The 12,986-nt window shown below is 36.5% G+C and overlaps 1 protein-coding gene across 1 annotated transcript in view; it reads left to right on the top strand.

The window, feature by feature from the left end:
* Positions 1-12,183, top strand: part of LOC134158413 (cytochrome b5 reductase 4) — a 50,722-nt gene extending 38,539 nt beyond the window's left edge. Inside the window, exons 12-16 of the mRNA XM_062608310.1 lie at positions 70-222; positions 865-1,015; positions 5,795-5,881; positions 7,320-7,484; positions 8,450-12,183. Of these exons, the coding sequence (XP_062464294.1) occupies positions 70-222; positions 865-1,015; positions 5,795-5,881; positions 7,320-7,484; positions 8,450-8,504 (611 nt within the window). The 3' untranslated portion in view covers positions 8,505-12,183. The remainder of the gene's footprint in view (positions 1-69; positions 223-864; positions 1,016-5,794; positions 5,882-7,319; positions 7,485-8,449) is intronic.
* The last annotated feature ends 803 nt before the right edge of the window (positions 12,184-12,986 follow it).

Here is a 12,986-nt window from a genome sequence, read left to right on the forward strand (position 1 = left end):
TTGGAATAAATTTGCTGGATGTAGAGTACTTTTCATATTATTTCAGCTATCTTTTTGTCTTCTGTCTAGGGACAGAGGTAGTAAAACCATACACACCTGTATTGCCTTTTTTGCCACTGGATTTCCAAGAACCATCTTGCCATGATAGTGCACATATATATTTAATGATTAAAATTTATCCCCGTGGACTGTTCACACAGGCCCTTGACCATCTACAAATTGGTAAGTATATGCTGGGGTGGTTTTGTAGTGTTTTGTTTTTTTTTTCACTTTATCTTTCCAGTTTCCCTGCCTGGGTATTGGATTGTTCTTGTTGTTTACCTTACACATCAGGACATATTTATAACTTTTTAAAAATCTTATTTTCTATGCCCTCACTGTAACTAGCTGTCCATTACATAAAGCTCTCCTGTCTGATCATCCAAATATGTTCATGTTTAACTGTTTTGATATGTTAACTATATCACACATTACAGTTGATCACTTTGATAGTATATATTCTATAGAACAACTTTTTGTACTTTTGAATAAGGAAAACTAGGTCTGTTTTATGTGACTTAAGATGTATTTCCTTTTCCATTTCAGATACTGAGGTTGATTTTTAACACTCAATTTCACAAATGTTTATTAACTCATACAGTGTAAAATGCATCAAGACAGTATGTTTTAATTGAATATCTCTTCTTTTAACAAGAATCCTTGATCCTTGTGTAAAATGCATAGTACCTTTCTGAAAGGAACCCTAATACTAAGATGAAGGCAGTATGAAATGGCCTTGAAAAACCCCATAATAGTGATTAGCCTGTTTTCTTCTCATTAGTGTTCACCTTCTTTTATTTTTTATTTATTTTTTTTTTAATAAAGGAGACTATATTTCTGTCAGCAGTCCTGAAGGTAGCTTCAAGAAGTCACAGGTTCAAACTTCAGAAGAGCTGTTTTTATTGGCAGCAGGCACAGGCTTCACACCAATGGTTAAACTGCTGAATTTTGCTCTGACTGAAGTTAATTGCCTCCGGTATGTACACTTTTATGATTTAACCCTAAAATAGAGTAATCCAAAGGAAGGATGAAACATAGTGGGCAAGTCTCGTTGTTAATAAAATGATTAACAACATAAAGTGCTATGCAACCATTTTTCTTCAATTTATGCAAAAAGCTGGCATGCTTTAGGGAAGAGTCTGTCAGAGTCTTTGGCAACTTACGCTTACTTGATTCTCGGCTAACATCAACAAAATGGACTGATTTATATTTTGGATTTTAGTTGTAATACAAATGAGCTCGCTCTAAAGGGTTTTGGTTTGCTTTTCTTTTTTTTAACCAGCTTTGCATTTGAGTGCTTTTTTTAGTATTGAAGTATTTCAGTGTAGGTACTGGTTTTTGGACTGAGGTGGTTTGCAGCTGTTTAGCTAGGGCTTCTCTTAAATCTGTTAGAATAGCTAGCATACTTTTATATTCTTTTCCCCTGAAAACCAACTGTAATACATTTTTATCAGATGAGTACCAGCTTTCATAAAGTGCAAGTTATGTAAGCATAGCATTAAGTATATTAAAAATGGATAAAAAGGTATGTATTGTATATGTATTCTGCACTCTACTTGTAAAGCCTATAGAAGGAAGCATTACTTGTTCTTAGTCAAGTGAACAGGTTGTTTTGACCCCTAATGTGCTTCAGAATCCCAGAACTAGTACTTCTACTTGATCCGATTGTCCATTTACAACTGTAAGAGAGTGTACAATAGCTCAATTTCAAAGGGAAGTGCAGGGAATTACTGCAGGGGTATACTTCAATAGAGGTAAGATGTGCTTGCATTGCTTTTAGAAAAAATATTCCTCTAGAATCACATCTTGTATAATTTCTTGGCAGATTACATTTTTGTCAGTGTCAACTATTGTAATTTGGGAGAGTATAAAAATGAAAAATACAACTTAACTGGATTTAAGCTGTTGTGGAAGAGAGTTCAATAGATGTGCTACTGTTTTCCTGTAGCTTTGAATTTGGACTCTTGTAATGGAGATTAATTTCTGATACTGAGTTCTATTCAATATAAGCACAGGATGTTTTGGTTCATTATGTACCTTTATGAAGCACATTTTGAAGCAGCATAGAGAGATTATTTGCGAGATTATTTGGACACTAATCTTCGTAGTAAAGCTAAAAAGGATGACATGTACTGCAGAAATCTGTTTCTAGAAAAAAGTCTAAACCCAGGCATTATTCTTGTCTTGTTTATTGTTCAGCAATTATATATAATCCTATTTTGTGAGCAGCAAGACTCTGTTCTGTTTGGCTTTTCCAAAGAGGCTCTGTGAATCCAAAAATAAATCTGTCATCTGACAAAGTGCTTGGGAAGCATTACTGAGTGAATTTAGAATAATTTTATTGGTTTTTTTTTTCTTTTTTGAGGGGAGATAAAAGTAGTTGTGATAATATGAAAACAAAGCTAACGAGAGCAAAATAAAAGATGCAAATCTTGACACTTTGTCAATAACTAGAATAAACAGACTAGATAATGTGTGTGAAATACTACTTCTTCACAGATAGTGTTTGTTTCTACTCTGTCCTTGAAAGGTGACCAGAGTGGCTGATTTTAACTCTCTTCAGCACATTTTCTCATGGGAACTTTATGCTCACAGTTAGTTTGGGATGCAGCAATATCTATTTTCTTACTAGTTGAAGTAAATGAATTTTTCCTTCTTGCCCTGGTAGCCTGTTAGGAGCTAGAATGACTTGATTTGGTACAGGTTCTGTTTATATGCAGATACTTAAAACTTTGCTTCTCTGACTGCTCTAGGCATCTTAGTTTCTTGGTCTTATATTTGCTCCTTAACCCTCACTTTCTCTTTTGGGAAAGCATTACAAGATTGTCTTTAGTATGTGTGTGTGTGTTCTTAAATATTATTTATACATGAGTTATATGTATATATAAATAGTATAAATATAATTTGCATTAAATTGTCTTACTGTGAAAAGTAATGGTTGCCATAAACTTGGATTGCACACATTAGAATGTGAATTGCAGAAAGTTGAGGAAGGATTTGAATAATGACTGACTTGTCACCTGAGGGTGCAAAAGTGGCCTCTGTAGTGCTGGGTGAGCACTGTTGAGCCTCTGGGGCTGCACAGCAAATGCTGCAGAAGCCACAGTTTCCCTAAGCAGCATTTGCTGTGCAGCATGTAACAGGCTTGGATCATTGGATTTCTGTTCTTGATATCTAGCCAAAGTCTCCCTATTGTCTTTGAATTCTGTTATTTCTTGCCTATGGTAAAAGTGGAAAGCAATTTGTTTTCTTCCTGTCTGCAGTATCCTTTTGTGCATGAAGTCATAATGCTCTTCTTCAGCCTTTTTTCTTCTCTTACAGGCCAAATAGTATTTGGCCAAAGTACTCATTTTAGAAGAATATCAGTCCTCAGTGGTGTTTTATCCTTTATAAGATCAGATTTTTGCTCCTTTTTGCTGGTGGTTTATAACTGCAATCAAATGGATACATTTCTTGAAAAAGACTGAGGCACAAGGGCGCTAAACACTACGTAGAGGGCTAACGTTCTTCTCAAGTAACTATAGGATGCTTATAGTTTATTCACAGTTCTCCTTGATAGTTGTGTCTCGTTTGTTCTCAGCTTTTCATTCTTAAATTACCACTCTGTTCTCATACTCACTTTTAATATAGTGTCCCACATGACTTTGCACACCAGTTTTTTGCGCTCTTTGAAATCTACACCCCTTGAAGTAGATTCCAGTATGTTAGATTATTCCTATTTTTTCCAAAGAGCTGATGAAGTTTTTCATTTGTTACCTAACTTCTGTCATCATTCTCTCAACCAGCTCTTCTGTACAGGTGGGGACCATATCTAAATCACCTCTTCCTTTTAGCTCTTTTCTCCCTCATTTTTAGCAAAACTGTTGTGAGTTCATTCCAAGTGTGGGGATTTCTGTTCTTTTCATAGTGCTGAGTACAGAGCAGTACTGCAGCAGATATATTTATCTGTGCTGGGAAGTATCAATAAGGGTGTCTCAAAGCATTATTCTCCAAATAACCAGTTTCTCTCCTTGGGTGCCCAGTGAACAAAATGCATGACTTTTCTTTGCACATTTTATTGACTTCATTCCCTACCTGAGTAACATTCAATGCTGTGGTGTACCATGCCAGGTTTGACAGCACTACGTTCTTGAAGAGAGCTTTATTTTCCATGTTTTCATGAAAGTGGGCCCTGGGAAACATGTGAGGAACTTGGACTTTTGGCTAGCTTCTGAATAAGATTATTTTAGTTACTTAAAGATGCAGCATAGCTTTTGGGGCTGTGTTGTTCCATACAGGTTTTCTAAAGCTTGTGTGTTGTAACTTATTTTCAGTTGTAATGCATGTGGAACTTCTTTCTCTCAGTAACACTACTGATGATGTGTATTACATACAACAGTCATACTGCAGTTTTACATTTTGGCAGCAGAAAACAAAACATGCTTCTCCTAAGTAGAAGATGATCTCTGTTCTTTGCCATCTAATGTAGTTTGTGAGAAATTTCTTGGTATCTTGAAGTGTTACCAAACTGCAGAAGGGGAAAAAGTTAGGAGTCAGAAAAACGTATCTTCTGACTGGGAGGATAAAGGCTTTTAAATTGCAGCTGGAGATCATGAACTCTCCACAGAAGCCCTAGCATTTGTGATATGCATGCATGAAAAATGGCTCTCTGCAAAGTATGGAGGAGGTGATGGAAATTAGTAGTAATCATCATACTTTGTTATATAAACATACTGTGTCTAGCCCTAGTCTCTTAGAAGCAAGGTCAGCTACATGGAAAAGGCACACTGTATAGTGGAGTGCCATGTTACAGAACTGGAACTACAGGGCTGTGTGGCATGCAGGGCCAGCAGACTTAGCTGACAGGTTACCCATGTGAACATAAATACATGCTCTGTCATTAAGGCCAGTGCTATTATCCCTTCAGGTTTTTATGCGTCAGTGGAGGTAAAACACAAAGCGACTGACTTTACAAAACAGAATCTACAATTTGATGAAGCCACACAAACCTAAATTATTTATTACTAATGACAGACTAATACCCTGGGGACAACTGATATGAGACAGACAACGTGCTGTTAAATACGAGCAGTTCCTGAACTGCATTCCACAGGGCTTTAAGTGGCTGTTGCTTTTTCCACTCAAATATAATGCCTATAAGCAGGTAAATAGATTTTCAGGTAAATAGATTTTATAAATCAACAAAGAAAGTAGAAATAAGGTAACTTAGTGCAGAACTATACTTTAGTCTTACAGCTGATTTTCTCTTTTATGTGTTTAGATTCCATCTTTATGAAATTAATACTGACATTAACCTTGAAATTCCAGTTTCTCCTGTAGGACCTGGTGAATGTAATATTACAAAGGCGGTCAGAGTTCATATACTGGTGACTAATTGTAATGCCCAAGCAATACTGAGAAACCACTAGATGAAATTTGGCAAGGTATACTGCCATCATTTGAGTCAGGTCTTAGTAACTTCAAGAAACTTTTTTTTCTTAGGGAGGCAGTTCCTGAACTAGAAGTTGCAACCACAGACAGGGTTATGACATTTAGAAGACAGGTCATAAGTCCAACAGACTTTCAGGTGCAGCAAATAAAAAAAAAACTATACTGGGTTAGCGGCAGAAAGATCTGAGGATTGCAGAGTTGCAAACAAACAAAAAATGTAAGTTAAAGGCTTCTGTATAATGCAGTAAGTTCTGATTCTTTAACATGTGTTTCAAATAGAGGAACAATCAGCAGTTAATTTTTTAATGTTTTTATTTTTTTTAAGGACAGTGAAGCTAATCTTCTTCAACAGAACAGAAGATGACATACTTTGGAGAAACCAACTAGAGCAATTAGCTCTTAAAGATGAAAGGTATTTAAAAGTACTCTGGAAAACAACTTGTACCAGCTCAGTGAATAGGAGAGCAAGTCTTGGGGTTTAGACTAACTGTACAGCTTTGACACAAAGACAGATTCTGATTCTGGGAACTTTTAGCCAGGAATTTAATGAGACCTAGGGAGTGTGAGATGTGCTTACATTGGTTACAGATGCATAACAGCAGGCCATGTCATTCGGATCTGTAAGTCCCATAGACAGACAGGGATTTGATTTGACAGTGCTTTATAGATGTTTGTTGGATACTACATGTTAGATGAGATGATCTTTGTGTCTGTCTGGGAAGGTTTTTGAATGTGAAGAAAATTAGCCTTAGCAATAAAAAATACAGATATGCAAAGAGAAGTACAGGAGTGCTAGAGAAGGATAGTGTACTCCTGGGAGCAACATTATGGATTTCAAGAAGTCTTGAAAAGTCTCTTTGGTGTCACATAGTTGAGAAAATAATAAGTTTAAATTAGCAGTTTAAATTAGGCCAGTTTCTTTCATTTATACTTTCTGGTTTTGAATTGTTTCATTTGAATTTGAATTGTTGCATTTTTTCCTTCATTAGAATGTAGTTGCAGATTAAAATGCACTACTGCACATGTAATGTCAATTTGGCTAGCAGGCCATAGCTCTTGTCAGGAGACATAGGAATACCAGGTTGCCTTTGAATTTCAGTACTCTTTTATCCCTAGATAAATTGTCACTGCCTAGACTTCCCATGATAGAAGTACATTCTGTTTACTGTACATTATGTTTACTTAATTGTTATCTGAAATTGTATGAGCAAATTGATTTCACTTGTTCCTTCACAACACCGAAGTGAAGAATCAATCAGGTTATTTCATAACCTGCTGGTGTCTGGCACATTCAAAGCTTCATAGTCTATATACTGTGCAAATTTACAGTAAAAACCCTTTCTTCCTTTCAGTAGGAGCCTCAGATACATGAATCCTTGTTTTTTACTCAGTAACTACTGTTAGTGACTTTTTGAAACCAGTTACAGTATTTTCTCATGAATGAGGAAATTGCACTGACATTTTCAGAAGCTGGGCTAAGCATTCTTATTTCATCACTTGCACATTGAGCTACACCAACATTTGTATAAGGGAATAACAGAACAGTAAAATCTGTGCCTTAGTATCAAGTGGTACCAGCTGTTTTTCTTTGTAAAGTGAAATATGCAACTAACATTTTTAAGATTGAAAGGTTGCACTGAATAATTAAATACACAATACTGGAGGTGATTTGATTAACTTGATCAGTAGCAATAGCTAAATGTCTGTGAGATCTGATGCTGTGCAGTGGCAGCTGAACAGAACAGGAAAGTAACCTTAGGAAACACCAGTATTTCAGTCACTAGCATTTTGTGTAGCGGATTTCTTCTAATCAGGGGTGATTATTTATGAAATATTCTTCTGCTTACCAGGTTTGAGGTTCAATTCATTCTCTCACAACCAGTAAGGGACTGGGTGGGTAAACAGGGGATGATTTCTTCATCTCTTCTCTCTGAGTTTGTGAAAAGAAGCAGAAAAGACTCCAAAGTCCTTATCTGCATCTGTGGTCCAACACCCTTTACAGAACAAGGAGTACAGTGAGTATTTTAAATTATGAACTAGAGAATGAGGAAGTTTTAAAAATCTGATTATCTAACCTGCTATAGCATTTCTCACTTGGTAGTCTTTCAAAAATGGCCTTCTACTTTCTGCTTTGAAAGAAAACTGGTGGTTTGGGGGTGGTTTTCTGGTTTTGTATGTTGTTTTTTTTTCTTTTTTTTGTTATTTTTGTTTGTTTTAAAATTAAAATTAAAAAACACTTGACATCATACTTGAGGAGAGGAGCTTATTTAGTGTGTAGCTAAGTAAGTATCAGCAATATGTAAATTTCATGGCTCTAGTAAGCTGTCCAAAACTTTCTAAGAGCGTGTGTTTAACAATAACCTTTTTTCCCCAGGGTTTTAAATGCTGCTTTTAATTTGATATTCGTAGCAAAGTTGCTATAATAGGAAATACTTCTGTGTTGGTGTTAGCTTGACAAATGGAGTTATAAAAAGTAAAATTCAGAGCAGTTGTTCTATCACAAGCCCTTCTCAATTTTTTTTTTAATTAATGCATTTATTTATGGCTGTACCTAATACTTTCTTTATCTTATATGCCATATATTTGAAGATAAAAGGTCCTCTCACTGTGTCTTGCCCAGCTGCAAAATATTGAACCAATATAGACATCACTTGCATTTCTGCAGCCCTACTGAAGTAAGGTGCATGGATCTAATGGAGGGTGGAATTGGCTAATAATTATGCTAACTTCAGAAATCTGAGATAATGCAAGTGATACCTCTATTTATTTTTAGTTTTTTTTTTGTTTCAGTATCCTAAAAGATCATATAGTACTTATGGGCTCCTGGGCTTGAATTGTTTTCTAAATGTATTAGCAAAGGTAAACTGCATTGTGCATGCCTGAATAAAAACAGGTGGTGCTCAAGTTAAGGTTTAGCTGTATCTGTGGTGAATTTTGTTCTCCAAGTATTAATATTGCAAACTTGATTTCTGACTTTCAGATATTTGAAGGATCTTGGTTACTCCCAAGAAGAGGTGCACCCTTTCACTGCATAATCCCATAGGAGAAGATTAATGTTTGTATAATTCAATGTTATTTATTTACCTTCATGAATTTAAATAAGTGAGAAGCAATTTTGTAAGACTTGAAATCTCGCTCTTGGTACCAAACTGTTTCTCAGAAGTAATGTATCTTTGAAAAAAATTTATAATGTGTTTTATCTTGGTTTTGTAAATATTTTTGCTAATACTTAAGTCATCCAGGGTATTAATTTATTAAAGAGGCAAGCAAAAATGCATAGTGTACATTATGTAAGATATTTCATGGTTTTGGTTCATGAGAATTCTTAAATTTATTAGAAGCACTGATTTCAGGTTTGAATTGAAAAAGATTATTCTTTCTTACTGTAAAAGGTCTTAAGAGCAATACTGTCTGAAATGAAATATTGCACTGTAACTCAGGTAACTGGTCATTGAAAAATGTTCTTTTTCATCTGATTTCTCTATTTGACTTGCAAGTGATCCAGATACGTTTTTAGCTTTGTAAGCAAAGAATAGAAGTACCTTTGGTAAAGTATAAAATTTACATCAAATAATAAAAAAAAATTACAGTTTTACATCATGCATTGTTGTATTTTTTTTTTTTACTTTTATAATGTTATACAGAAAGGTTTGCACTAGCTTAGGACACAAGCTGAGAACTAAGAACAGAGGTAAACAGCTGTGGCCTCTCACAAAACTTTCTGTGTGGCCTCACTGATACTGGGCATCCGCTGTTGTGAGACATTCTGGGGGTAAAAACTTGACAGTTTATGCCCTGCAGATACCACTGTAAGGACCACAGAAGTACTAAAAATATTTGATACATTGCAGTAGTATTAAATGAGGTTATTTGAATTTGGGCTTTTTTACTCCACTATTTAAAGTATGTTATCATGAGGCATTAATCTGCTGTCTAATAATAGTTTGAAGAAAACAGCAGCAAAGCAGCTACCCCCTTTCTAGATATTGTCGGTAATGTCTGGAGGCATTGTTTTGTGTGACATCTAGCACTGTTTACATCCTCCTATTATGTTGAATAGATATTTTTTCTTCCAAAGTAGTAGCCAGACTTGCAGTTGTGGCATTAATACTTAAGCATTCATGAGAAAATGTTTTAATAATACACTTCAGAAAGGTGAAATTGATAGAAGACTTGTATTATAGGGTGTTATACTGGAAGAAGGAATTCACCAGGTCCTACTGTTGAGGTAAAAATCAATTTAATCTATTGGTGGTGTAATTGATACAAGAATAATTTGTGGTGTCGCTAGGATTTCTAAGAAATGGGGACAAGTGGGTCTAAACCATGGGAGGATATCCTGAAATCTCCCTTAAAATGTGTATTGAAACACTGAAAGCAGATGGGAGAGGATCCTTTAACCAAGGCAAAATTAGTACAATATAGCAATCAGTGAGGGCCAATATATACATTGGAAGAGAGAATGCCCTCCGAGGCTGTCTGGGGAGGGAGCATTGAAACTTTCCTTAAGTCAACAATGAGGAGGACCAGGGAAACAGACCCTAGCTGAACCCCTGGTTACATTTGAACTGGAGAAACAAAAAGTATTTTTTATTAGATACAGGGGCTTCATTTTCAGTTATAAATACCAAGCAAGGTAGTTTAAGCAAAGAAGCTGTGATCATTGTCAGTGCGACTGGAAAAATGGACTTTCTTTAACGCCATTAATTTTAAATTTGGCAAGCAATAGTTAACTCCTCCGTTTTTATATATGCCTGAATGCCCAATACCCCTCCTGAGAAGAGACCTGTTAAGTAAACTGGATGTTCAAATCATATTTAAAGGGGGAGAAGTACAGTTATTGGTACCCGAGACTAAAGCCGTCAAGGCAAGGATTTTTATGTTGCAGGGAAAAACAGAACCAAATAATCTTGAAGGAGTACCAGAGGAAGTAGAAAATGCAGTAACACCCCTGATTTGGGCTAGCGGAACTCCAGGATGTTCCCAACAAGCTCAGCCTGTAAGCATTACCCTAAAACCTGGATCGAGAGTGGTAAGACAGAAAAAAATACCCTTTGAAATTAGAAGCAAGAAATGGAATAAAGGGTTTGATAGAAAATTATAAGAAATTTGGGTTGTTAATGGAATAGGAGTCAGAGTACAGTACTCCTATCCTGCCTGTTAAAAAAGCCTGGAACAGGCAAGTATAGATTAGTGAAGATCCAGGGACTATTAATCAAATAGTTCAGGATGTCCACCCTGTCATTGCCAATCCTTACACTTTATTAACATCCCTCACAGAAAATCATCAGTGGTTTATAGTAATAGATGTAAAGGATGCCTTCTTCTGCATACCTCTTGATCAGCAAAGCCAAACCGTTTTCACTTTTGAGTGGGAAAACCGTCAAACTGGTTGTAAGACCTAACTTTCCTGGACTGTTCTAACTGAAGGGTTCAAGAACAGTCCAACAATATTTGGAAACCAAGTAGCGAAAGAGAAGTGCAGAAGAAAGATAATCCAGAAAGGTTGGTCTTGCAATATGTAGATGACATTTCGCTGGTGATGGAAACTAAAGAGAAATGTGTGGAACTAGCATTTAGCCTTTGAATTTTTTGCACCAAGGAACTAATAAAGTATCTCGAGAAAAGGCTCAAATTGTAACAAGTTACCTACCTGGGGTTTGAAATGATACCAGGACAGCGGAAGCCACTTGTCCAAACAAAATACTACATGGGCTTGGATTTTAGCCTACTGGTTGGCTTGCTAACTTGTTGCAAACAGTAATTGTAATTGTTGTAATCATTATATTACTTGGGATTGCTTTAGGTTGTATTAAGAAAATCATCACACAAAATATGGCAGGAGTATATGTTACTGTTGACAAAACTAAAGTTGAAACATATCAAATGGCTCGAAGGCCTAGAAAAGTTTCAAAAGGGGGGGGAAATGGTAGGAGTAAAACAGTTTTACCCATTGTTAGCTGAAGCAAACTGCCAAGTTGATCTTTAACCAAACAAAACCATACACGCGTCAAGAAGGCACAAGAGAAAGGGTAAAGAACATTCTTTGCCTATCCAGCTCACTGAACTGGGAACCATTCCTCACAAAGCCAGAAGAGAAGCCAACCTAAGACCATAAAAGGAAGACAATGAGAGTTCAGCCGAAGGCCAACAAAGATACAACCACCTTGGGGCCCTCACCCAAAACAACCTGCGCCTGCTCTAGTGGATAGTAACCCATGTTAATTAGTTCCGGGAAGAAATTACAATATGTGTGAGATTTCTGGGAGTTACAGTGCATGTGTATGAGAGGAATGCTTATAAGCAAGAAACCTGTAAGAATCGGCATGCACGTTAGGCAGAGCTATCCCCTGTGCGCTGTAATAAGTGATGCCTGCTTCTTAATGCTACATCAGTATAGGAGTTTCATTTTCATGACTTTCTGTGACAAAATTGGTATCTGACAGTGACTGGCAATGATAAAATGAGCTGTCATCTCTACAGTGCCCTTTCATATATTGAAGTTAGCAAAGGATTTGGTTGTCAGTTTTTGCCAATAGGTAGCAAGTTATTTCACTAGAAATGGTGATAGTGTCATCATTTTGTCACCTAGAAGGATCTGAATGTTTTCAGTTACAATTTTGCAATGGATTATTTGGGGTGATTTGTACTACAAAGCTCTGAACAGGTTTCTGCTGAGCAGAAACATCAGTGCTATGCTGGAAAAAAAAACAAAATGCCAACAAAACCCTCAATGTGTTTTTATTATTTTTTCCTGTCACAAGTGCAGAATTATTGTGGTGACTTAGAAAATTACATTTTGGTATTAATGACTAAACTTTGTACCTTTGTACCTTAGGGTAGTGAGGATTTTCTCATGTTCCCATCACCCAGGATGTGATGGGATGATCTCCTGTGTAAAATAATTTTATTAATTGCCTCCTTCTCAGGCTTTTTGGTTTTAACAGGTTACTTTGCCTATATCCTGCCCCTTGTGCTTTGGTTGTCCTTACCTGCCTTTATCCAGAAGGACAAAGTAATCTGTGTAAGTAGCTGTTGTGACACAGTGTGTCAATGACTTCATCCTTTTCTTTAGGACATAGGCTGTATTTGTCAATAGATGATGACTTCTCGAAGGCTTCCTGCAGTCCATGTGGTGATCACGAATGTGGAACTACATCAGAGCAGGTGTAGAAGTTTGTGAAGTCTTCAGTTAATGTGCATCGGCTAAAGTTTGTTTTCAGTCTGGTGTACTGTTGGTAATTGCTGTTTACAGTTGCAGCTTGAAGGAATTGGTGCTCTTGGAGGCTTCAGGACCATCATCCTGAAGCAAGGAAGATGCTGACATGATCAGTTGTGTTCAGTGTTGTAAGGCAAGTAGGTCTTAAAATACCTCGAATGTGAAGCAAGGAAAGCAATCAAATTGGTAGTTGCCCTTGCAAGTCCAACAAGACATTGAGTGCAGATGTATTCTGCTGTGGTGGTTCTTCCAGGTCAGATCTTTATGGAGTTGGAGTAAGTTTCATTGATCTTCAGCT

This window comes from Pezoporus occidentalis, unplaced genomic scaffold (assembly GCF_034315485.1).
Source record: "Pezoporus occidentalis ecotype Australia unplaced genomic scaffold, CSIRO_AGI_Poc_V1 ctg13, whole genome shotgun sequence".
NCBI classification, from domain to species: Eukaryota; Metazoa; Chordata; class Aves; order Psittaciformes; family Psittacidae; genus Pezoporus; species Pezoporus occidentalis.